Source organism: Leiobunum rupestre, chromosome 10 (genome assembly GCF_980474605.1).
Source record: "Leiobunum rupestre chromosome 10, qqLeiRupe1.1.hap1, whole genome shotgun sequence".
Taxonomy (NCBI): domain Eukaryota; kingdom Metazoa; phylum Arthropoda; class Arachnida; order Opiliones; family Sclerosomatidae; genus Leiobunum; species Leiobunum rupestre.
In genome coordinates, this window is record NC_143393.1 from 4,194,115 (window position 1) to 4,221,947 (window position 27,833).

Consider the following 27,833-nt stretch of genomic DNA (forward strand, 5'->3'; position numbering starts at 1 on the left):
AAAGTATAACAACATCCAAGCCAATTTTTAATTTAAATTGTTGTATAGACGCGATTGGTAACTGAATTTCGCATTCATTACGAATAACGATGAAGATAGAATATAAAATAAACCCACTCCGTTTCTACACTCATAGATTTCTCGCCGGCGTGCCGCCATGATTTATGCATTCGAGGGGTAAGAAACGAAACGCGTTGCGCCTCTGACTTATCGGCGACTCTTCCGATAAGGCTTTTCTATGGAGAGATTTTTCGCGTTCCCGCTAGCCCTTGACAACACAAACTGGACGGATCACGCGCGCTTGGCCGCCTTTCGTTTTCGCGATAGCACGCGCGCCCGTGCCCACGCCCACGCAAATGCACACCCCCACGCACAGCCTATAATGACTCTTATACTAAAGTACACGATTCATAATAGCCCGGAAAATAAATCAGATGACTGAATATGAGAACCGTTGGTACTTTTAGTCGCTACTCTACTAATAACTAACACTTAAATTGTAAAAATAATAGTCTTAGCAGCAGACAAAAGTTTAAGAAGACTAAGGGGCCTTAATAGGTAACCGAAGGTCATAAAGATATAATTCGATAATATTGAAGCCAAGACCCACCTGTCATAATCCAAGATGGTTTTGAGACGATGAGCGATGGTTATGACCGTGCTCGCTTTGAATTCCTTTCTAACAGTTTCTTGGATGGTGTCGTCAGTGTCCAGATCGACAGACGCCGTCGCTTCATCCATGATTAGCACTTTGCTGTTCCTCAACAGAGCTCTCGCTAAGCAGATCAGTTGGCGCTGGCCAACGCTGAAATTGTATTCAACCAATTTTAAAAGGAACCATTTTACGGATTATAAACTTTTTACGGGTATTAAGTATTCATTGCCTGATTATAGTTACAGGTGAAGACGATCTTACCTTATTAGATAATTCACTTTTTAAAAACTATATTTGAAAGGGTGTTAAAATACGACGGCGTAAAATTTTCACATTTCATAAAATGGTCTGCTCAGATTCGAAAGCCACGATTCGCATCTACATAAACAAAACCTACCCGGCGAGTTTTACGACAAATTCCATAACAAAGAAATGCTTCCTGTGAAACGCTAGTGACCCAGCCTGAGGATAGCTGATTTGTATTTTTTTAGGTTTGTTTCAGACATTTAGTTAAATTTTTATAATTCTAGCCTTAAAATGTTTTAGAGACTTGGGACTATTTGCGGTAGTTTCTAACATGAAAATAGTTTTAGAGGATTTAATTGTTGTTGGAAGGTTTGACGTATTCTGAATTTTACATTTATTTTTGACAGAAGTAGGCGGTACCCCTTAATCCCTTTTTACGTTCCCCAAAACATGTTAAACGGGGCCCGTAGACCATAGTTAATACTGGTCCTTTTTTGTGATACCTGAGATTATGTCCACTCTCTGAAATTTCATGGTTTACACCCTCATTGAAATTTTGAACCGTTGATTTCAAATGAGCTCTTTCCAAAGCAAGCCAAATTTCTTGATCCGTGTGCTGCTCAAGAGGATCCAGGTTTGACCGCAGAGTTCCAGAGAAGAGAATCGGGTCTTGCGGTATGATGGTCAGTCTGGAGCGCAAATCCAACAGACCCAGATCCGAGATGTCCACGCCGTCGATCACAATTTTTCCATTGACTGGTTCAATTAATCGGAAAAGAGCTAATGTTATTGACGACTTTCCAGCTCCAGTACGACCAACAATGCCGACCTGTAAAGTAGAAAATAATAAGTAGCTTTTCTTAGTACTTCATCCATAAGCAATATAAATCGAAAAGTTTAATTTGGAAACAAGTGACGATTAGAAGGTAATTAATCTCGAAATACATTTTAAATGACCTTAACGACATAGTTCAAGGACATCCAAAAATTGTTAATTCGATAATCCCGAGGTTATACCAAATGCACTTGTTTATAAATTTAATTTAGAGTATGAAGGAACCTTTTCACTTGGTTTGATGGTAAACGAAATATTCTTTAAGACGAGGTCCAATCCTGGCCGGTAACGCGTCGAGTAGTTGCAAAATGATATTTCTCCTTTGATTGGCCACGATGGCGCAATAATACTATCTTCCTTTTTCCAGGAAGCCTGTTTGTATAAAAACTTAAATAAATACATATCTTGGATAAATAAAAGAAAGATAACATAAATTTATCACACCGTACAACGTTAAAATAACGTTTAATTTAAAAGCTAACTAAAAATTGACGTAAGAGGAATAACTGGAAAGGGAGATAAGATTTTAAATTTATTTTTCAGATTATATATTTTATAGATCGATTTACAATTTTTAAGGGGCAAAGGCGACTTTGGAGGGGTAATATTCATCCGAGCTAACGTGGTAATGGCGTTATTTGTTAGTAGATGGCGCTCTGTTAGCAGCATGACGTTATAATTTTGATTTTCAACGATTGGTTGAAAGTTTTCAGTTTTTAGTGGAGAACGGTTTTGTCGAGATTTAAAATACCAAATTCTCTTCCCTGATTGGATAGTTTAAAATCGTATTATAGTGCCATCTATGGCGGAGAGTGTTAACTTCTGTTAAAATTAATTGTTAATTTAAATTACAAAAATTATATATTTTTAATAAGAATTTAAAGTATTATAATTTAGTAATTAATTAATAACTATTTAAAAAAGTTTATTTTTCATAAACTTAATAGTGTCACCATCTATATGAACCATTATTAAATAGGAAGGTACCTCGGGTGGATTTCGCCCCTTTTTCCATATTTCACTTTAGGCAATATGTGAATGCGTCTATACTTGTCACTGGTTAAGGAACATTCTTTTGGTATCGGTAAAAAAAAATTATAGTTTTTTTTTAGTAAAGAAGAGTATGGGTACATGCTAATTTATTTTATACTCATTTTTAAAGTGTTGCTTTTGTGATATTGATATAAATATTTTAATTGGTTAACGCATTCCTAACGTGATGTGAAACTAGTAATTCACGATTCATTACGTGTATGAAAATGTTGAATCAAAGTTGATCCAAATCTAACTATACTACAAAATGTGGTCTATTTGATTCAATTACGATACACAAAATTCAACTTAATTCAGATTTGATTTAAATTATTTGATCTAATCAGAATTTGATTTAAACTAGATGTGTCTTGATTTCAGTTGGAACCAAACGTATTCTAGATTGAACTGACGTTTTAAGAAATACATGACTCACAAATACGATGAATAAAACATTTGATTTAAAGTCGCTTAAAATGATCAATTTTACCTCTAACTTCAATCTGCCGTATTCCAGAATGCGCTCCACAGAAATCATCGATGTGTCCAAATCAGTCAAATATACGCATATCGGTGATAAGTTTATTAGAGACTGAATAAAGAATAGTCGAAAGAAAATTATTTAAGATAATTTTTGTGCTATTGATTTATTTTAGAAACTTTTTCTTAAATTTTATTTAATCAAATTAAAACACTCATTTCTGCCGCTTCCGAGATAAAATATGTTATTTAGGTTTTAAAATAATTTGACAATATTTTGACCTAACTTTTAGAATTTTGTTAAGGATTTAGCCGTCACTTGACTATTCTAGAGGGCTTTAACCTACAGCTATTTAAGACTTATTTAAATTCTGTAGTAAGAAATAGATTGATCTCTAAAATATTGGAAAGGCGTTTAAAGGATCGTGTTCTGCAATCCTACAGAATATTTTTGCTTGAGTCGCATTTCTGGCTTTCAAAACTGAAACAGTTTCGATATAATAACTCAATTTTCTTTTACTTCGCTAACACAAATATATTTTTTAGTTTAAAATTGATTTGGAATTATAATTAGTAACTTACAACTGTTAAACAAACAATCGTATATCCGACTTCACTAGGTGATAAATATTGTGATTTGCAAACCAAAACTATTCCAAATACTACGAATAATGTGGCATGGCTAATGCGACCTCGGGCTATACACCAGCTATACAGAAAAAATTAATATAAATTAGTAAAACATCGTCATGTCTGATTGAAAGTCATGAAGAACGTGACGGTGGTATTTTGGAAATTTCCGAAAAAGTTCATTGCTTGTTATTTATCGACACAAATGTAAGAAATAATTGGATACAAGTTTGTGTAAAGTAAAGCCATAAGACAATCAGGGCCCCATAGGTTTGGAAATAATGGGATTTTTAAGTTAGGCTAGTGACTGGCCAAACTGGCTACATGGTTAAAAACTGAAACTTTTACACAAATCCCCCTACACGTGCTTCATAGATGGAGAGAGGTAGTAAAGGTGGTTAGGGTGATGGGGATCGGTATGATTTGCCCTTTTAGCTTTGCCAAGTAGCGTAGATCCTATTTTTGATTTCACCACGCCTGTCTACTGCAGAAGACATGGATGGGCCTTATTTCCAATTCAATCTTAGGCGGCCTTGATAGTCTTATGGTAAAGCCCAAATGGCGAAATAGACATATACAAATTTGTCGAGAGAGAAAACTTACACAGAAGTATCGCCTTTAGAGGCTGATTTTTGAAAAACCTAAGTCTTACCAGAATCTTATGAATTTTTTCCAGTGTGGAAATTCTTTACGCAAAAATGAAATGCATTTCCATTTTTATTAATAAGAAAGTATTTTATTACACACTTAACGTTACTACAGTTAAAATTGGCCCCATCTGGTATAAAAAGAAGCATTAAAAACCAAAATATAACCGTTGCGCTCTAAATATTTGTTACCGTGTAAGCAATTTATGAATCGTTGTATTATATTTATCACTATAACCAGTAATGGTATCTTTAAAAAAGTTCCAAAATTATTAAACCTGTCTGGAATTTTAATTTTAATTTCGGTATCTCATAAAATATCCCCGGAACTATTGGATATTTTTAGAGACGAACTGACATTTCATTAAATTTTAAAATAAGGTAATTCCTTCATAATAGCTTCTTTGTATTATGTAAACTAATTTGAAATTGTTTAATTTTTTGTAGAAAGGGGAGTAAAGCAAGGTTTATAGGGCCGTTTCCTTTAGAATTTAATGGCGTAAAAACTCGCGTAATATAATCTGTAAAGCCTTTTGAAAAAGATTGGCCAAAAATCCGAATAAAAAGTAATAGTTATTATTACACAGGGTGTTTATTTTTGCTCGAAAAAGTTAGATTTGTTTTTCGAGAAAGTGGAAATTTTAATGGTACGTTATAAATGCCGGGGGAAACTCGCCGATAAAATTTCATTGATTTTTGGAAATTATTTTCACGTTTTTCCAAAACTTAATGTTTCACTTCTAGGTGCTGAATGGGAAACTTGTAGAGCGTCATCGAAAACATAAGAATATTGTTGGTTCGAAAAAATATACGAATTTTTTACTGAAAAACACGACTTGAAAAAGTAAAAAGTTGGGCTAGCTAAAAATGTATTCGCATAGTGTCATAAATTAAATTTACGTTTGTTGGAAAAAGTCGGATAATCGTTTAAGTTATCATCTTTCCAAAAAGAAACAGAAAAATCCATCTATATAACAAAATGCGACGAAAATTATAAGAACGGTTCAAATATTCCGACATCAGCTGCGATACAAGCTTGATTGCGAAACAAGTTGTCAAAAGCATGGTGGACCATTTCTGGAGCGATTTCCCGGCAAGCGCTTATAATTCGTTGACGAGTGGCGTAGACCTTATCGTTAATGTAGCCCCAAAAAAGAAATCCAACGGCGTAAGGTCTGGTGCACTTGTAGGCCAAATTATCGGTCCGTTTCTCCCTATCCACCGTTGCTGGAATTCGTTGTCGAGAAACGCGCTCACGTCTCTCTGATAATGAGGCGGGGATCCGTCTTGTTGAAACCACAACCTGGCTCGTTGGGCTAATGGAAGTTAGTTGATCTGTTCTGCTAGTTCGTTTTGTAGAAGATGTTAATAATTCTGCCAATTTCTATTTTGTGGCAGAAATACAGGACCCATTTGACGGTTTTCTCCTAAACCAACCCTAACGCTCAAGCGTCCGAACTGAAATTGATGTCGGTGTTCAAACCCCCAGTGTGGATTTTCGTCTTGCCAAAAGTTGTGATTCTGGTGATTGTAAGGCCCATCTCTCGAAAACGAAGCTTCATCAGAGAATATAATCTTGCGGATAAATTGAGGGTCGTTATCCACATAATACAGCAGCCAGTTGCAGAAGTCCAGCTGTCTTTGAGCGTCTCCATCTACTAAAAATTGGTGCACGTAATATTTCCCCTGTCTTTGAGCGTCTCCATCTACTAAATAATATTTCCCTTACACGTGTTTTACTACACCCCAAATCAGCACTTGCCACGGAACAACTTTTACGCGGGAAGGCGACAAAATACACCAACACCGTGTTCTCCAAGTCGTTATTACGCTTACAAACACCTCGAAATCTAGGTTCTACATTACCATACTGCAGAAAGTCATTGACAGCTCGCCTAACTGAAGATACGGACGGTCTTGTATCCGGGGACGTTGTTGGAAAATCTCACTCACTCCTCTTAGATTTCTACCACCTTGTGCGTAGTAAATGGCAACTATGTCCGTACGATCCGCTACAGAATATTGAGGCATTATTACCACGATTTAATCTCACAATGAGGTTAATAACAGCATGCATTACATTTTAAACAAAATGAACGAGTGGTTTTCAATGACCTTACGACATTATTTTCGTTTATTTACCTAGCAACGTCTCCATGTAGTTGTTTATTCTAGGCCTACAGTTAGTCATATTCGCAATCAATTTCATAGTTTTATTTTAAATTAAAATGCTTAGTGACAAAGGTCTAACCCCCGAATAAAAGGTGTGTTTGATCTGAAAAGGGAACAGTACATACCAAACGCTCACGGGATAATTGCCAACTTAAATAAATATTGTAGATATCAAAAATTATCGAAAAAAATTAACATAGTACAATAAAAACAAAAATCATAAAAATTAAGGGTATTTGGTCACTTTTTCAAGTCGTGTTTTTCAGTGAAAAATTCGTTTAATTTTTTCGAATAAACGATATTCTTATGTTTTTGCTGACGCTCTACAAGTTTCCAGCACCTAGCGGTGAAAAAAGTTTTGGAAAAACGTAAAATAATTTCCGAAGTCGATGAAATTTTGTCAGCGAGTATCCACGGGCATGTTTAACGTACCATACAAATTTCAACTTTCTCGAAGACATGATTTTTTTTTAAATTAACTTTTTCGAGCAAAAAACACGCGGTATAGCATTTTTCTAAATTTCTTGTACCCTTGAAAATTTACCGTTTATTTTACTCAAAAAGTGTATAAAAATTTAAATGACTAAAATTAGTGTTTTCTATAAATTAAAAAGTGGTATACAAATTGTAATTTTGTTTAAATTTATATACCTAAATAATGTTTAAAAATTAATTAAATTGTTAAACATTCTATTAATATAATGAATTATTTTCTTTGCTTTGTGAATAGTGTTTTATTATTTAAAAATGTTAATTTCCCTACAATGTAAAACAGTAATGTACATTGGCGACATTAAGTTGGATTGAGGATAATACCTCTTTGTAATAATTTAGTTCGTGCCGTATTCCAATTAAGCAAGTAGCATAAAATCATTAATTAGTAAGAAACCTTCAATTTGAGTGAAATATTACTTCTGGCCATACCGGGCTTCGATAAGTGCCACACTTAATAATTACTTTTGGCCATACATGGCTTATTTATAGCTTCTGGCCATACACGGCTTCGACATGTCTTAGTTATTTATTACTTTCGAAAATTAATAAAGCGGCTAGGCAGACGTATTCTAAATTGTATTTGAGCTAGTTCCTTCCGGGAGCTCTCCTTCGGGATATCAGATCTAGGAGGATTCAAGCTAACCTGGAGTGGTCGTCTCCCGTTTTAGGCCGTGCAGTAAAAAATTCTCGGACATAACAAGTATCGCTATCTATCGTAGAACATTTACACTTTTAATCGGCTTCTCGTCTGCTAGTTTTTCTATTCGCTTATTTCTAGTGTCATGTTTTTAGTAGGAATATACAATGAATTTTCATATTCGAAAACTAGCAGACGATTTTTTTTAAAACATGTAGAAATGGTGGCACTAAACCTTTCTGGCTCGCGCTGCGTTGCCGTAGAGAGAGAGAGGAGCTCGTAGTGGGGGAATAAACTTTTCAATTCCTTGCCTTGAATTGGACGCAGTAGTTCTTCTGGCTGAGCATTGGAACCTCAATATATTTTAAAAGCATCTGGCCCTGAAGTAAAATCTAGACGCCTCCGCTTTTTCGCTGCGTAGGCCTGGCGTTTCCTAATTTTTCTCTTTCCCGGAATTCAGGATCGAGTTTTTTGGGAGCGTATTTTTCTCTTGCTATAATCTTCTATCTTTCTATTACATCAATTTTATCTAAATATCTCAACCTGACATTTTTGTTTATTACAATTAAGCACTTCAATTATAGCAAATGAACTCCAAAACATTTTACACCGGACATATTTTTATAAAAACATGCAATCAAAAGCTTTGACCAAACATCAAAGCATAGTATTATTAATAACGCGGGAGAGCTTCGACTCAAGGGCGGACCAGTTGTATTTTAGAAACGTTTTGGTATGACCAATTTCGACTCCGATAAATCGACCACCTTCGGAACGAAAAGCGAATCCCATTGGAGAGTCGGTTCGCCCGACCAACGTGCCACTCCATAGTCCGGTGGACTTGTTAGGATTGACGCAGGCGCCGGAAACTCTGGAGAAGAGATCGAGACAGCAGCTCAGTACGGGGAACTCGGCATCGTTGCGGATAAGACCAGTGAGGTCATCGGCGTACGTAGAGTTAGTGAGTGCCTGGTAGGGAAAGGAAGTGACTGGTCGAGATAGACGCTTGTCAAGAAGTCGGAGGAGGGGCACTTTCGCGAGCACGTAGAGTTGGCTGGAAAGCGGGCAGCCTTGACGGATACCACGACCGAAAGTTAGTTCAGAATTGACCTTAAAGTGAAAAACCGGATTACGGTATAGCAGGAACAAGGCCTGCAAGAAAAAGGGCGGAAACCCCATTGCGAGCAACATGGCGTGGGGTAACTGTGGTCAATGCGGTCAAACGACTTATCTTGATCGATACTGACGAGTGCTATAGGCTCGTTTTCAGCAGTCGCCAAATCGATGAGGTTGCGTAAGACGTTAAGGTTGTCATGTATACGCTTTTGTGGAACAGAGCACGTTTGTGATGGTGACACTATTTCGGACCGAGGCGTTGGCTGAGGCATTAACTAAAGAGTTTGTAATCAACGTTTGGTAGAGACAAAGGGCGTAGATTTTGAACGTTACCGGGATTTCCTGATTTCGGAATGAGGCAGAGAATAGATGACGTTAGGAGATGAAGATATTCTTGACTAGAGACGTCGCATAATAACTCCCTGTAAACTTGGTAGAGAACGGGTCCAATGATGTCCCAAAATTTTGTGTAAAACTCTACCGGAAAATCATCGTGTCCCGGAGTTGGACCGTTACATAGGCCGTAAAGAGCGGTTCGGAAATCGCTCCAGGTAAAAAACTGATCTAAGGCGTCAATCGATTTGGCTGAAAGTGTTGGTAAATCCCTCAAGAGCTCGCAAGTGACTGATGAGGAAAGGGTGGAGAAAGATGGGGTAGGTGGGCTGTAAAGGTTGCCATGGAATTGCGAGAGGAAGCGGCATAAAGCGGGATGAGACGAAATACGGTTACCGTGAGAGTCGTAAGCAAGTGCATGGTGGTTGACTGCCAGACCAGGGAACGCCATCGGAAGAATGTTTTAGAAAGGGTGTCAACGTTGTAGAGAAAAGAAACCTGGGACGCAAGCAACGCTGCGCGGGTGCTGATGTCGGAGAGAGAAAGCGGTCAATGCCAGCTGCGCGAACAGAGTCGTTGTCAGGGACTAGGGTAAGCTCCGCGTACAGTCGCGAACGTTCAAGGGCAGTGTGTGTGCACCAATAGTCCAATGCAAAACGGCGTACGTGGGATTTAAAAACTGAAAACCACCAGGAGCAGTAGCTCGTCGGTGGAGCGGAGTCAGTGTGTGTTTTGATGATGCTGACGAAAGCCGGATCGTCTAGGGAAGAGACGGAGAGTTTCCAGTATGCTGGTCGCGGGCGGCAAAGATGAGCAAGATCGGGAAAATGGAATGCTATCAACAAGTTAAGTATTTTCCGAGATGGCGGACGAAGTAACCGTCAGATACATTTAAGACTTTGTAATTGTGTTCTCAGCACCATAAAGAAATAATACACACGATTTTAAAACAATCGGAATATATATCATTTAAATTTGAATGATAAATTCAGCAATGTAGTCCGCCATTTTCCAAAATGGTGAACGAACTAGCTGTTGATTGAGCGAAGCGGCTAGTAAATGTAAAATCATCCCATCTTTCTGTTCACGTTATTCAGATACATCACAAGTTAAAGGAAAAAATCTACTAAATCAAAAGCAGACGACATTCAAACATCAAATATATCGGTCAATAAAATCTGTGATCCACGTTCAACTACTACGATTAGCTTCAAATATAACAGATTTATCCACAGATTCGTTTGACACCATCGGTTATATATTGTTACGTCACGATCAGAGGTAGCAGATAACGCAGGAAGTACAAATTTACGAAAAAATATACGCTTTTCCTCTCATCTAAAAAAAATTGGTCTAAATAGATATCCCAAGTTGGCGTTGCTAAATGGGCCGACATTTCAGATTTCACAAAATGTTGGCGCAATATTTATCGACGTACATTATGAACCATTAATTTTACATAATTTTAAAAATTATAATTTTTTTCTTCTATCATAATTTCTATTGTCGTTGTACGTTGCTCAGCGCCTTTTCCCCGCAATAGCGTTCCCAAAGAAGCCCAGCTTTGACGGGAAACCGCCCATCTGGCAGCGTTCCAATCCCTCTTTCATTATTTCTTGAAGGAGGGGAATGATATAAAAAGAGACATCTTGGAAGTAACATCAAAAATCTACATGCTCTCTTACTGATAATGACTGTGTAACACAAATGCCGATCTCGACTTTGAAAATCGTGACCTTTAATCTTGAGACTGCTGTTGTAACTTAAGATAAGGAGGTTTGCCGGGTTCTTTTAAGAAGAGCAAGAATATTATGGAAATTTATTATTTTCGAAGTGTAATAATGCTGATATTATTTATTTGGTGAAAAAACGTTTCCTACTTGGTTAAAGTATTTTCCAGGTAGTCAATTGAGTTATTGATGTCCAGCAGTTCTAATGCTTTCTCTTTGAATCTTTCGGTAGCATTCATTGACCTGATGACAGCAGCGCCGTTGATTGATTCGGAGAAGTGAGACAGGAGCGTTGACATTGAATTCGCGTTCAGTCGCTTGAAGTGAAGGCTGGTTTCTTTGAAATAATACTGAAAATATTTTTGGTAAAAAAATGGTGAAAATATTTAAAATTGAAAACAATCTATTAATTTCTAAGGAACAAAAAATTAAACCTTGAGGTTTTTATACAGGGTCTTTTTTTTTGCTCGGAAAAGTGTTTTTTTTCAAAAACTATTTATAGTACCGATTTCAAATTTGGAAGGTCAATTCTCTATACCGGGGGACATCACTTTGAGAAATTTGAGCGTTTTCGGTAATGTTTTTCACCAATTTTGAAAAATTATTTTTCGACCACTAGGTGCGAGATAAAAAATTTCTATTATAAAGTTGTAGGCCGTCATCGAAAACCCTTAAAAATTGTTCACTCGACGAAAAACAATTTATTTATCAGTGAAAATTCGAGCTTGAAAAATTTACAAGTTGGTGAAGCCAAATTACGATTGTTTGAAACGATAATTGAAACCGAATTACCTAATCCAGTTGAAACTTTGGTTAAAAAAACGACCGGATTTAAAAAACACGAGGCTATAGGTCAATCCTAAACATGCATTGGGTATTTAAAGGAAAACTTTGGGAGATTATTATCAGTGTTTGATAATATTTCGAACAATGCCTGGTTATTCGGTAGCTGAGCGTACCGAGATAGTTGCCATTTACTATGGAGAAGCAGCGCAAAACCTTAGAAGAGTGACTGAAATCTTCGCAGAAAGACATCCAAATGGAGCACCATCTGTAAATACAGTAAGACGAGCAATTCACGATTTCAATCAATTTGGTAACTTGCAACCTAGGTTTCGCGGATTGGGTCAACCGGATTTAGACTTCGAGAACAATGTACTCGCGTACTTTGTGGCATATCCTCGTCACAGTTGCGCTAACGCCGCTGCTGATTTGGGTTGTTCTGCAAATCGTGTGTGGAAAATTCTTCGTAAGAATCGCTATCACCCATACAGAGCTACGCTCCACCAAGGACTAATTGACGGAGACCATCAAAGACGTTATGAATTTAGCAACTGGTTACTAAATGCTGTCCAAGAAGATAGACAATTTTTGCGCCATGTTTTGTTCTCCGACGAAGCGTCATTTTCTAGAGATGGGCCCTTTAATCATCAAAACAGCCATCTTTGGTCTGACATCAACCCACATTGGGGTTTTGAATATCATCACCAGGTTCAATTTGAACGGGTCAATGTTTGGGTTGGACTTGTTGGAAACCGTTTGATTGGTCCCTTTTTCCTGCCGACGAACCTCAACGGCCAAAGGTATTTACATTTTCTACAGAACGAACTGAGTGACGCAATCGACGACCTTCCATTGGCTGAAAGACGTCAGTTGTGGTTTCAGCAAGATGGCGCCCCTCCGCATTTTTCCCGGCAAGTAACTGAGCCCCTCAACAACGAGTTTCCTGAAAGGTGGATAGGGAGAAATGGTCCAGTGCATTGGCCAGCAAGGTCACCTGACCTAACACCGCTGGATTATTTTCTCTGGGGATTCGTTAAAGCAAAGGTATACGCCACGCCCATTGAAACTAGGGAGGAACTCATTAGACGAATAATCAGTGCTTGCCGAGACGTCACACCAGAAATGGTAGAGAAAGCGTTTGAGAACTTAATTGTCCGCGCACAAACCTGTGTTGCAGCCAATGGTGATATTATTGAAAATGTTTTGTAAAAATTTATGTGAATAAAATATCTGGATTTAAAAACCAAAGGTGTACATTTTTTCAAGTGTGAAAACTCTACTACGTTTGTATTAGACTTGTTACCTTTTCAATTATCGTTTCAAACAATCGTAATTTGGCTTCACCAACTTGTAAATTTTTCAAGCTCGAATTTTCACTGATAAATAAGTTGTTTTTCGTCGAATGAACAATTTTTAAGGGTTTTCGATGACGGCCTACAACTTTATAATAGAAATTTTTTATCTCGCACCTAGTGGTCGAAAAATAATTTTTCAAAATTGGTGAAAAACATTACCGAAAACGCTCAAATTTCTCAAACTGATGTCCCCCGGTATAGAGAATTGACCTTCCAAATTTGAAATCGGTACTATAAATAGTTTTTGAAAAAAAACACTTTTCCGAGCAAAAAAAAAGACCCTGTATATCTTGGCAAAGATTTGGAAACGGGTCAAGGTAAAACAAATTTGGATTTTCCCTTATTATTACCCACAAACAATTATATTGATTTTCGTAAAATTGTTTATTTGGTTTCTACTGTCGAAATAACATTAAAAACTTATTTTGAGTAAAACCCTTAAAGAAACGTTGGACATCCATGTTCAATGTGTCGTGCAGGTCTGAAATATAACTCTTCGGGAACAACACTGTGAAAATGGCATTTTCTGGTATTTTGTAATTAATTTTGTAGACGCTTAAATGAAGTGTTTGGTGTTAGAAAGTGAACTACAATTTATAAAATAGGTTTTTCAGGGAGCCAAATTTCAATATTCGTTTCAATACCTTATTTCAATATTTCGTAAGACAAATTTGTAAGAGACTGGTCTAACATAGAAGGTTGGGATTTAATTTATTTGGTTCAATATATATTAGAATTAGACTATAATCAAATTAGGTCCTTAATGAAGTTAAGTAAATAATTATATTCAGGATGTTTCCAAATGTATGATGTAAGCTCTAGCGAATGTTATTCAATCGTTATGTGTAGAAAATGTTAAATGAACATGGGCCCTTAAGTGCTTCGTTTCAGATATATAAACTACCTCAAGAACCGGTTCACAGTTTTAAAACTAAGCCAATTGATAGTTTAATATCATCAGTGGTTTTTATCGGTGTAGCGAGGAAATTAATAACATGTGACAAAAGTTCATTATTAATCTTTTAAAAGTAAGATAAGGCTGACAACAAAGGCATTCCTTAACACACTTTTACAAGTATTGTTAGGAAATGTTATAAAATAGCATGTTTTTGTATTAAAAATTGCGACTAGTTCAGCCGCTTGAAGTGAAGGCTGGTTACTTTGAAATAATTCTGGAAATATTTTTGGTAAACAAATTGTGAAAATATTTAAAATTGAAAACAATCTAAGGAACAAAAAATAAAACCTTGAGATTTTTATAAATCTTGGCAAAGATTTGGAAACGGGTCCATGTAAAACAAACAGATTTTCCCTTATTGTATCCCAAAAATAATAATATTGATCTTTCGTAAAATTGTTCATTCGGTTTCTACTATCGAAATAACACTCAAAACTTATTTTGAGTAAAACCATAATGAAACGTTTTTACACTTTTACAAGAATTGTTAGGAAATGTTATAAAATAGCATGTTTTTGTATTACAAATTGCGACTAGTATTTCATTTAGTTTAAAGGGATGCTGAAGACGATAAATAACTTACTCTTATTCGATTCCCCATCTATAATTAAGCCTATTTAAATATTTCATTCATTAAAATACTTTAAATCCTTTTAAAAAAAAATAAAACGCGTCGACCCAAAAAGTTCTCGGAAATTTGTGTATTTCGCGGCTGTACGAGCGTCCAATGAGAAGCCTCTTTCAACTTTTATAGCACCAACCAATGAGAGAGCGAATTTAGGCGCACGCTTATCGCCAGTGCATTTTGCGATTTTTCGCCTAATGTTTGTTATGACACTTTTCTTCATAAATAAATTCGGATAACTAATTTATATAAACGTTTTGATCGGTTATTCTACTGTAGAAATATTTTTTTACATCTATTCTTCAGGCCAGCAGTCAACGCATGCGATTTTATAAGGTAAACAATCGTTTTCACCACGATTTATAATATACAAGGCCAAGTCTTATTTTGGTTTATGAAACCTAGTTAAATTTAAAAAGTGTCCTGACGGAAATTATGGCTGAAGAATTGGAGAATCTAGGGGCCGTTCCGTTTAACTTTGAGCCTCTACTTGTTGACCACCCCGAGTATTTTGCAAATGAAGATGAAAATGAACAGCCAGTAGTAGCGGGAAATAATGAACGTATTGGAAATACCAATTGTTAAAAATGAATTCTGAATATTTTTCACGGATCATTATACTAATTTAAGCATAAACAATTTCTTTTTGGTGTACTTGCGGTAATTTCAGGACAATGCCTACAGCGACGGAGAGTATTTGTTGTCGAGAGATAGGAAGATTAATGCGAGAAACCCCTGGTTAACGCTGCTGTCTCAATTGGAGACAATTTCGATTAAATTGTTTAGAAATTGATGTTCTCGAGCCAGCGTCCCTAAATTACGTACAGGAAAATACACGAGTAAGATACTGTTTGGTTTTAACAAAAGTTTATAATAAACTTTATTTCACCAACATTTTAAATTACAATAATTAAAGTAATAAATTCAGGAGAATGGATTAAAATATATTTAAGCAAGTTCTTAAAGAACCTGAAAACGTACAGTCCCGGACAAAAGTTCCAGGCCGTTTAGTTTTTGTTTCCATTGTTGTGTAGTTCGAGCTAGAAATTTCAGTGATAGATTTTTGGAAAGAGCAATTAACATCGTGTACATACAAATCTTAAAATATATTTGCGGTAACGAATATTGCGCTAAAATTAAACCGGAAGTGGTCACACCCCTCGAAGTCAACTTCTCATAACTCCCCAGGAACGTCTCTACAAGGGTTGCATTATACGCGACATGTTGCACTGAATCCAAATATCTTTACAGATTTAAAATCGCTGAAGTATTTCAAAAGATATTAAAGGCACCACCCTAGGCCTAAGTCGTCAAGCGACTTTTAAAGCCTTTAATTCAGGTGGCCGGGTTACAATGCGTAGGAGGGTGGTGGCAAGCCCTACAAGCCACGCGAGCCAACAGCTCCCTACACTCACTATTACCGTTAACCTCAACAAGTTTTTATGGAAGGGGAAACCGAAGATCTCGGGGGAAAACCCCTTAAACCAGTGGGGAGAGAACTTGCAAACTCAACGCAGAAGGAGTTGTTCCGAGTTTTCACCCAGTGCCACAAGTTGGGATCGAACCCGGCTCCTCTTGCTGCGAGGCGAAAGTGCTAACCACTCCGCCACCCCACTTAGTTATCCGAATTTATTTATAAAGAAAAGTGTCATAACAAACATTAGGCAAAAAATCGCAAAATGGAATGACTCTGAGCGTGCGCCTAAATTCGCTCTCTCATTAAAAAGTTGAAAGAGGCTTCTCATTGGATGCTCATACAGCCGCGAAATACACAAATTTCCGAGAACTTTTTGGGTCGACGCGTTAGGCCCGAATTTCCCAAAGTTTTTTTTTAAATAGATTTAAAGTATTATAACGAATGAAATATTTAAATAGGCTTAATTATAGATGGGGAATCGAATAAGAGTAAGTTATTTATCGTCTTCAGCATCCCTTTAAGGAAATGGTCTAGAAACTGCAACATTATACCAGGAACAGTTAAATCAAAAACGGGTGCGAGATCGACTCACGTTCGAGGCTGTAGATTGACGGCTAAGAGAGGTTGAACAAGTACAACCAGCTTAAGCTCACGAAAGAGTGCAAAACGTTCCAGAAGACGTAAAGGAAAAGATACAAATGCGTTATCACAAAATATTTCGTTTAATTTATCTAATTACCTTAACACAATAGCAATTTACAACTTTTGAAGATGATCCCTGTAGAAGTACTAGGCAACTAGATATTAGTTCTATACTTGGTACCTATTCCACCCACACCACCTCTAAAAGGTGCAAGCTTTAAACGAAGCTGAGTAGCCTAATTATACAGGGTGTTAACTAAAAAACGATACAGAGCCAATTATTCAAAATGTGTTTTATGTAAGAATTTGAAATTTGTAGGTTACATCGAGGGTGCAGGGTGACAAATGACAATGAAAGAATCGTTGGGATTAAAAGAATAGTTCCAATTAGAAATGTGTTCTACGTTTGATTTTAAGTCTAATCAGCTTTGACCTGATCTAATTTGACCAATGGGAAGCCGAGAAATGTTAGACCAAAAACCATAAGGTCGTGTGTGGTATTCTAATCAAGACACGACATTTAAGGGCTTATAAATCGAAAAGTACCAGATCTAATGGATCAAAATTGTCGTGACACTCTAAACTGAGTGGGGGAGTTTGAAATTTGTAACATGATGACCTTGAAACATTAGTTCAAGGTCATTCAAAATTTATCTCGAGAACCATTAGGATTAGGAGAATGGTTCCAATTAGAAAAATACCCTGCAAGGTTTTTGAAGTCAAATTACCTTTTACCCGAGGTAAATAAACCAATAAAACTCCAAAATAAACGTTAATTAATTGATTTAAGACGTACCAAGTATTTTTATTAACTTTTTTTAGTTTAAATGTTTTAAACACAAAAGAAACTAAAGAAATAATTGAAATAAATTGAATGACCTTGATACAATATTTCAAGGTCATCATAAGTTACAAATTGCGAACTCGTTTAGAGTGTCACGACAATTTTGATCCATTAGATCTGGTAGTTTTCGATTTATAAGCCCTTAAATGTCGTGTCTTTATTTGAATACCACACACGACCTTATGGTTTTTGGTCTAACATTTCTCGGCTTCCCAATGGTCAAATTATATCGGGTCAAAATTAGTTAGACTTAAAATTAAACGTGGAACACATTTCTAATTGGAACCATTCTTCTAATCCTAATGGTTCTCGAGATAAAATTTGAATGACCTTGAAGACCTGGTTCAAGATCATTGAACATTGCATTGAAATTTGTCCCCCTGCACCCTCTATGTAACTTGCAAATTTAAATTCTTACATAAACCACATTTTGAGTAATTGGCTCTGTATAGTTTTTAGTTAACACCCTGTATAGGACTGAATTTATTATTTTTATAGTTTTTTATAACATACGACGAGTACAGTTTTCCCCGTCAAGGAATACTCAATTTACATAAAAATCACCAGGAGATCCCAAGTTACCCTCACGCAACAAGTCTTTTGTACCGCTAAAAGACGTTTTTCCTCTACGTATGGTGTGCATTTTTGCTATTATTTGTTTGACCTTCTTTTCTAGCTCTCTAGGCTTAATGGTGACGCATATCTACGTTTTCTCCAAGATACTTTACCCGAGTTACTCGAAAACGTGCTAATTGAAACCAGACGGCGCATGTGGTTTTTGTATGATAGAGCTCCAGCTCATTTTAGCCGTGAAGTTAGAGCTCATCTGGATGCTACGTTACCTTTGAGGTAGATTGGTTAGCAGTTGAATAGCCAACCCGATGACTAGATATAAACCCAAGCGATTGTTTCCTCTGGGGTTATCAGAACGATTCGGTGTACAAGTCAGATGAATGTGACCTTGATGGTTTGCAACAACGCATAATTGCACTATATTACACTAAACGTTATTTACGAATTTTTGAACGAGTAAATGAATCATTTGTCCGACGGATTCATTTCTGTATTAGAGCCGGATTTATTTTTGTAAGCTTTCTCTTAGCTGTCTATCTAAGTCATCGAAACTAAGCTCTTAAGGAAACCTGTTTATTATATATTTTTAATAATTGGGACCCATACAACACACCCCTCAATTGTTTATAGACTTATCCGAAGCACCCTATGTTTAAAAAGCATGCTATTGTTAAGATTCCAATGATATATTAAAAACAACTTACCTTTAAAATCATGATAAGGAGACACAAAATGAAAACCAATAGCCAATTTTCGAGGACAATTATAGTACTCCCTATCGCATTAACTATTACCATCATTCCAATGATAAAAATCATCATCGCTTTCAGTGGTAGAAAAGTGTCCAACTCTTGTAAATCTCTCGAAAATCGATTTAGGATTCTCGCAGAAGGTGTGCAATCGAAAAACGACATTGGAGAGAAGATGACACTGTGCAGCATCTTGGAATGCATTTTATTTAACGCTTTTAAAACGTGAAAAGAAAGAAGCAAAATGCCAAGCAAAAGTGACGCAAATTGTCCAATCGCCAACAAAGCGGATACCACAATGTTGTTCTTTTCTTCGACGTATGAATCATTACCCCAACGAGTGAGCCAATAACTTAAAGCTACTACAAAACCATTATGGGCAATGAAAAGTGTCAGTATAATTGCTAACCAAAACCATCCAATTTCTCTTGAGAGTGTACTATAAATATTCCACCGCACCTAAAAATAAATGTTATGTATTAAAAACGAAAATTAAAATTAAAAAGGAAATGGATCATAAACATTAATTTTAATGATTTTGAAATTTTCAATTTGATGAATTTTCCTTGGTAGTATTTAGGTCGAATAATACCACCAACTCAAAGATAATTATAAATTGGAGAAATATTTTGTTATTTTAAATCGTTCCATTTATAGTGATAAATTAAAAAAAGTTATATTTGATTATTTTATTTTATATTTTTTGTTCAATGAAATTAACTTACATCTCCATCAAGAACGTGTTCAACAACAATAAGATTTTTCTTCTCCTCAGCGTATATATTTTTATCAGTCGCACAGGTTATTTCCAAGTTATTATTAAAAGACCTACAGCCCAAAAATATTTTGGTTACATTAAAAAGAATGTTTACAATACTTTTTAATAAATCATTAAATATACCTCTTTTAATATATCAATAGAAATTCTTTTGAATATATCAACAGAAATACTTTTTAATATATCTATAAATATTCTTTTTTTAATGAATCAATAAATACAATAAACCTATTTTACTAAATTAAAAGTTGTTTTATTTTCATAAATAATTAGTGATAATGATTGTGTTGGGAGGATGAGTCACCTTCATGTACACAATCACATAGGAAGGGAACCAATGAAATCTCAGAATAATTAAGGTTTTTTAGCGACGGAGGGAGAAAAAACTCACTTTTCAAGGATGTGTAATACTACGTTTCACATGTTTGTTAAAAATGAATATATCAGCTTTCGATTATTATTATTATTATGTTTCTTAAAAAAATAAGGACCAGAGGTCAATAACATCTCTATTTAACCTCTTATATTTTTACTTAGTCAATTTGTAGATTTTGACGAAAGAAAAAAATTACAGGGGCAGTTAAATTAGTGGCTCCTCAAGCAAAATGTTTAGGGGCGCTTCCCTGTTGGTTACCTAGGAGCAACAAACACAACATAAGGAGAACGCAACCCGTCAAAAGTCGTGGATTTTCTTGTGTACGTTTTTCATTGGCTAGACGCTTTAGCGCCTGCTGCCGTCGGAAGGGGAAAATTCGGAAATTGTCTCCCCCCCCCCCGCCCGTAAAACGTTCAGCGTAAAGGCTCGTGACGCTCGTCCAATGAAATTCGTACACAACCCTTCGTTAGCGTGTTTAAAGGCTAGCTGGGTTCTTCTTGTGTTTGTTGCTCCTAGGTTAGTTACGAGGTTTCGTTCAAATAATTGACGTTTTTTAACTCTACTATTTTTAGCTGGCGTATTAAAGTTACAATTTGACATAGAATGATCGTTTTAATTAATTGAAAAAAAATTGAAAATTTAGAAAAGTATTGTCTTTATGGCGTATAATTAAAATAAATGTTGTCATTTTTCAACAATGCATTGTTCGTCCCGCATGTTTTCTAATATATTATACAAGCATTTCTGAAAAAGTGTTAAGCTTGAATTGCGCTATCACAATTTTGTATAAAAATTTCGGGACAATAAAATACTTTTTTTAAATGTAGAAAATGACTATTCATTTCTTGTTAAATAAAGTTTGATTGTAGCTACATATTTATGTTATTTTGTAAAATGTATTACCTTTTAATGCACCTCGTGGAAGAAGGATATTGAATATTCGATAAAGTGTTTCCATTCACTAAATTCCTATGAGTCGAAAAAAACTCTTTAAACGGACCATTTCTTGAAAGAAGTTCTTGGAAAGAACCTTCATCGACAATCCGGCCTTTTTTCATTAAGTATATCTGATCCACGTCTGACAAGAACGCAATATTGTGAGTAACGAAAATTCGAGTCTAAAATTGTATAATTAAAATTAAATCGTTGCAATAGATTTTTTATACGAAGAAACCGTGAACATTCAAACATGACATAACGGTGTCTAAAAAATGCAGTATAAAACTAATAATAAGCAAGTTGGCCAGCCAAAATACACCTCTCCTCGGAAGAATAGTCCCTAGTGGTATTAATTTCTCGAGATAGCTTTTTAAGATATATTTCCGCAATTTAAAGTTATTTGTTAAAAATGTTATCCCAATTCTATCCCACCCGGTATAAAATTTTAATTATAATTAAAGTAATTGAGATGAAACGACCAATTTTAATTTATTCAGAATATCATAAGTTAGTTGTTACAACAGTGAGTTAGACATACTATAACACTGCACAATTGAATTTAACCCTTTTTTACAGTACAAGTTTAAAAGTTGAATACATGTATAATACGAAGCAAATTTTAATGAAAGAAATATCTACAGAGGGTATTATAACCACCGTTCGCTTTCTGGTTTATAATTTTAACGGAATCGGGCTAATTTTAATTCAACGATAGTTTATCGAAATTTTGTTAAAAGAATATTCCCTAAGGCCGCGCGATAAATTTGCGAGAATAATTTCCCGTCGCCGTTTAATCGAAAATTTATTTGATTCGGGATTCAAACTACCTAACTATAAACTCTGTCTTAATTAACAGGTGAGAGCTGTTCGCTACTAATTACATCCAATCTACTTAATTAGCCTCACAGGTTGAGTTGACAATTTCAAGGGTATAATTAGGTTATTCCAATTCAAAAAAAATAACAATCAATTTTATCTTACAGCTGACTTCAGTTAGTTCACAATTACTTTATCACTTTCAGTCTTAAGCACGCACTGTTCATACACTTAAGTCCATTCACTCACGTTCCAAACGCGAAATACAATTTAGCTCTTTTCTTGACCGAAGACCGAACATACTAATTAAAACCGCAAAGTAACCTCATAACTTTTCCCCGACACCAGGACCCCGTCCTATAGTTTCCGCGGGATTTTTGAATAATTATCCTTTTTCTTAGCGTTATTAAAAGGTAAAAAACCCGCCTTATCATAATGGTTTCTTTACTTTTTACTCTCCTATAGGAAGTGAATGGCTCGGCGGTAAACTATCTGCATTGTAACGATGCGACCCGAGTTCAATTCCTGAACACGATCAAATAAATTAAAATACTCAGATATTTAATTAAATATAATATAATTTATAAAAATTTAATTAAATATAAGATTAATATAATTTATAAAAATTTAATTAAATATAAGATTAATATAATTTATAAAAATTTAGTTAAATATAAGATTAATATAATTTATAAATATTTAATTAAATATAAGATTTATTTAATTTATAAATATTTAAAATTATGTAGAATAAATTATAGTACCTAACGTTATAACTTTGTAAAGGACATTCGCCAAAGCTGTTTTAAAAAAAAACACCGTCACTTAACAAGCGTTGGTGGCTGAGTGGTTAGTGTACATCTCTTGCACGAGGCAGATACGGGTTCGATTCCCGGCCGGCGCCATAAATTCGCTAATTGATACTAAGACGAATACCGTGTACAACTGGTGGAAACCCTGCCATTGGACGTTGAGAGGTAGCATTACACTCAGCACTCGGTCCGTCCCAAAGTCATTAAGAAGAAGTTGGAGAGAAAATGCCCATATAAACACAACAGTCTCAACATCCACAACCATCATAACACAAACTCTACACTCACAACCGTCATAACACAAACTGAACACCCACAAAAGTCACAACACGAACTCAACATTCACGACCTACAACATAACAATAACGAAATATCCGGTGAGCGTTGACGAAACAAGACCAACCAAACCCAACCGCAAATCAATCCGTTAACGCTGACCGTCACACGGTGGTTTTGCCAACCCTTCGAGAAACTGCGTACGCAGTGATTACCCTTTGCCCCGAAAATGCGAACGCGTTCGCAGGCCTGACAGACAGACCCACAGACATACAGACACGGTGATTGTATAACCCCTCCTAGGGGACTTTGTCCCCTCGGAGAGGTAAAAATTTTTGCCGTTTGGTCTTTTTTAGTTGTTTTAGCATCTTTCTCAAAAACAACTGTGGAAGAAAGACTTGACCATCTTAAGTTCAGCAGCTGATTTTTACCTCTCCGAGGGGACAAAGTCCCCTAGGAGGGGTTGTACAACCACCGTGTCTGTCTATCTGTGAGGCCTGCGAACGCCTTCGCATTTTCGGGGCAAAGGGTACTGCGCACGCACGCAGTCGAATAACCGTTTTAGCAGTTTAAAGGTTGGTAAAACCACCGTGTGACGGTAAGCGTTAACAGATAAATTTGCGATTGCGTTGAGTTTGGTTGTTGCTATTCGTTAACGCTCACCGTCGCGGCAGTTTAAACTCAGTTTGATTGGATATTTTTTTGTTATGTTGATGTGTTGGGTGGGAATGTTGAGTTTGGGTTATGACGGTTGTGTTTGTTGTATTTTGTATGTATGCGCTTTTTTTCTCCAACATCTTGTTGACTTTTGGGACGGATCGAGTGCTGAGTGTTATGGCGACCTCTCAACATCCAATGGCAGGGTTTCCACCAATTGTTCACGATATTCGTCTGAGTGTCAATTTGCGATCGTATCGAGCGGGATTTGAACCCAAAACCTCCTGTATGAAAGGCGGACTTTATACCACAGAACCACCGATACTTATTACGCTTCTTCGGAAATTAGACTTTCAGATTTATCGGAAGTGTATATTACTAATTAATAGAGAATTAAATTTAGTGTTTATTTATAAAGAACGAAATTTCGTGTTCGATTTAAATTTTTGCATCGAAGATATTTTATTGTAGCGTCTTCTCTGTTGATTAAAAACGAATGCGCTGCCCAGGTTTCGAACCCGAGCCGTTCTGTTTGACAAGAAAATGCTCTACCACAGAACCACGCTATTATGAGTTTAGTGATGTCAAATATTTCCATAATGTTGTTCACAGCTTTATCGAAAGTCTTTTAAGCAGTTTTAAAGTTGTTATCGTCAATTTATCCTGTACAATTTAATTTTTTTAGATATGTATCAAATTTTCAAATGTGAAAATAAATTATATGAAGTTAAATTATTTTCAAATGTGAAAATAAATTAATTTGAAGTTAAACTATTTTCAAATGTGAAAATAAATTAATTTGAAGTTAAATTCGATCGCCGTCAGGAATCGAACCCGGGCCACATTGTTAAGACGCGGACGTTTTACCGATGAGCCATCGACATCTACTTCCCTGAACTTGAAATACCACTAAAAGCGAGATAAAAATAATGTAACATTTGTTTGGGTGGGAAGTTTATAAACACCCTACGAAGATGTATATTTTGTTTTTTCGGAAGCGTATTTCATAGAGTACGAAATTTTCGTTTAATTGAAATAGAATTGAAAATGAAATTATTGCAACGAAGAAATTCTAATTTAGCGTTTTCTCTATTGATTAAAAACAAATGCGCCACCCAGGTTTCGAACCCAGGCCAATCGGCTTGGCAGTCAAGCGCTCTATCACAGAACCACCGATAGCTGCTTAGTTTCACTGAAAATAAGACACTCATCGTAAGCATAATAGGTAATAAAGTCTTGAATTTTTTTATGAATGAATTTATGAAGGCCTAATCTGGTTTTTTTACGAATGAAATTAGGTTGATTTAATCTTGTTAAAGTCTACATTTTTTACGTATGAAGTTTAAAGGTCAAATCTTGTTTTTAAATATAAAAAGTATCTGGGTTTCAGGCAAAGTAAGGGTTTTATGTTATTTTTACTGATCGAGATAACGTAGCTTATTTTTCGAAATCGTTCAGTTTTAGTGGAACCTTTAAAGTGGTTACATCGTGGCTTAAAGCTTATCCGGTTTCATTATAATAACGTCGAAAATTCGTATTTGTGAATGGTAAGGTGTTGCGCTTCTTGATTTTCTATTTTCTATTGCTTGGTTTTTAATTAATTTATTACTCGACTGCATAATAATATTTTTCTATGAGCTATTTTGATCCTGAAGTCTGATAGATTGGGATATTATTATAAATTTTTTCTATTCGTTATTTTTGCTCTGAAGCCTGATAATTTGGGATATTATTCAATATTTTTCTATTCGTTATTTTTGCTCTTAGCCTGATCGATTGGGTTGTTATTATATATTTTTCTATTAATTATTTTTGCTCTGCTCTAGTCTGATTGATTGGGTTGTTATTATATATTCTTCTATTGGTCGTTTTTGCTCCAAAGTTTGGTCGATTGGGTTTTTGTATTTTAATTTTTTGATTGTGTTGAGCTTTTGGGCGGTATTGTTGGCTTTTAATTATCATTTTTTCGTGTGAAGTGGTTTAAAGAAGGTTTTTTGTGTTGTTATTTCGTAAGCGAGAAAAATACAAATACTCTCTGTAGATATTTATTTCATTAAAATTTGATTCGTATTACATTTAACTTGTTCTGTTAAATTCAATTGTGCGTTGTTCTAGTTCGTCTAACTCATTGTTGTAACTATTTATTTTATAATATTCTGAATAAATTAAACTCGGTTGTTTCGTCTCAATTATTTTTAATTATGATTAAATTGTATACCGTGCGGGATTGAACCGGGATTACGTTTTTAGTAAATAACTCTGAATTGCGGAGATATATCTTTAAGGGTTATCTCGTTAGATTAATACCACTAGGGACAATTCTTCCGAGGAGAGGTATATTTTGGCTTGCCAACTTGTTTATCAATCAATGCATTGATTGTACGTGGTATTAATTTCTTTCATTGAGGAAACGGATCCGAGAATAACACCATCTTTCCCTTAGTTCGAAGTATTGGTGGTAAAGCATGACCGATTACAGGGTGTAACGGATAAGTATTTTACACCTTTAAGGGCGTGATCTTTGGGTCTTAATGACTCAAAAATGAGTTTTAGGCCTACAAATAGAGGACCCCAAAAGAACGAAATTGTCAGTCATGTCATAATCGGCAGTCTACCTTAAGCCCAATTGTTTCCATTGAATATTCAATGGCTTTTTTAACAGTGAAGAAAAAACAACATCAAATGCCAAAAGTTCATAATTGAACTAGCAGAAGTGTGCTTAATCCGGCAATGGTTTTATAAATGCCACGTTCCATTATTTCGAAGAATTGAATTCAATCAACAATGGTAAACATGGTCAGACACTTTTGGAAATAAGCAACTTGTACGAGGTGAATGACAATTCAAATATTTCCCCCGGTGGATGTTGGGATAATGCTTCTAATTTTTTAAAGCTCACAAATACGAGCACGCCATGTAGACGCCAAAGTTGCTTAAGAATAAATTTTAAATATTAAGACTAGTTGCACCTTGCATAGCCGCATGCCGATTTTACACGCAATGGAAGGCAAATGATGACGGTCACTGCCTTTTTTAGTGACAATAGTAATAGTGTAAAGTCATAGGGGGATTAAAAAACTGACTTATTTTTAATTTTATACTTCAATATACGGTTTTTACAACGCACTTCATGGTTGTACTATCAAAAAAGAGTTTTCAACTATTCTCCTAAGCGCAGTACCATATAACCGCAATTCACAAAAAATCACAAACGTTACTGATCCCGTAAATCGCCAACTCTTAAAATGGCATATCATCCAATCCATAATTATTTAAGGGTTTTTTTTTAAACGTAGTTTCTAAGAAAGAAGTTAGTAAAGGGTAGTTTCCAAGAAACGCAGTTAGCAAAGGGTACTTTCTAAATAAGGAAATTTGTAAAAAGGGTTCTTTTAAAACAGTTTGAAAAGCTTTTTTCTTTAAAAAGCATTTGGTAAAGGGTAGTTTCTTAACCATTCTCCTAAGCGCAGTACCATATAACCGCAATTCACAAAAAATCACAAACGTTACTGATCCCGTAAATCGCCAACTCTTAAAATGGCATATCATCCAATCCATAATTATTTAAGGGTTTTTTTTAAAAACGTAGTTTCTAAGAAAGAAGTTAGTAAAGGGTAGTTTCCAAGAAACGCAGTTAGCAAAGGGTACTTTCTAAATAAGGAAATTTGTAAAAAAGGTTCTTTTAAAACAGTTTGAAAAGCTTTTTTCTTTAAAAAGCAGTTGGTAAAGGGTAGTTTCTTTATAAGGATAATTGTAAAAAACGTTAGTTTTTAAAAAAGCAGTTTTCAAAGGCTGGTTTCTAAATAAGACAATTTGTTAAAAGGGTGGTTTTTAAAAAGGGCAACTTGTTAAAAAGGTTAGTTTATATAAACAAAAATTTGCAAAGAACAATTTCGGAACCATGCAATTTGTCAAAGGGGTAGTCTCTAAAAAATGCATTTTTTAACGGGTATTTTCTTTATTAGTGAAAGGGTAGTTTCTTAAGGGTAGTTTCTAAATAAGGCATATGGTTAAAGATGGCAGTTTCTAAAACAGCTGTTTGAAAATCGTTGTTTCTAAATAAAGGAATATGTAAGAAAGATTTTCATATACGGCACTCATACTGACAATGAATTGAGATGAAATGTTTATTTTTACAATGAAAATCATTTAAAACACGAAGCGCAGTCGTAAAGTGATCGCTGAACACTGCTTGCTAATTATAAGAAACATTCGCCGTCCTCTTTGG

The 27,833-nt window shown here is 35.4% G+C and overlaps 1 protein-coding gene across 1 annotated transcript in view; it reads right to left on the minus strand.

The window, feature by feature from the left end:
* The window catches only part of LOC149923375 (multidrug resistance-associated protein 1-like), an 82,738-nt gene that overhangs the window by 5,791 nt on the left and 49,114 nt on the right, over positions 1-27,833 (minus strand). The window contains exons 8-16 of the mRNA XM_090161606.1: positions 21,012-21,226; positions 19,724-19,782; positions 18,910-19,316; positions 11,159-11,358; positions 3,831-3,957; positions 3,259-3,360; positions 1,962-2,108; positions 1,405-1,730; positions 611-805 (exon numbers count right to left, since the gene is read on the minus strand). Of these exons, the coding sequence (XP_090017732.1) occupies positions 611-805; positions 1,405-1,730; positions 1,962-2,108; positions 3,259-3,360; positions 3,831-3,957; positions 11,159-11,358; positions 18,910-19,316; positions 19,724-19,782; positions 21,012-21,226 (1,778 nt within the window). The remainder of the gene's footprint in view (positions 1-610; positions 806-1,404; positions 1,731-1,961; positions 2,109-3,258; positions 3,361-3,830; positions 3,958-11,158; positions 11,359-18,909; positions 19,317-19,723; positions 19,783-21,011; positions 21,227-27,833) is intronic.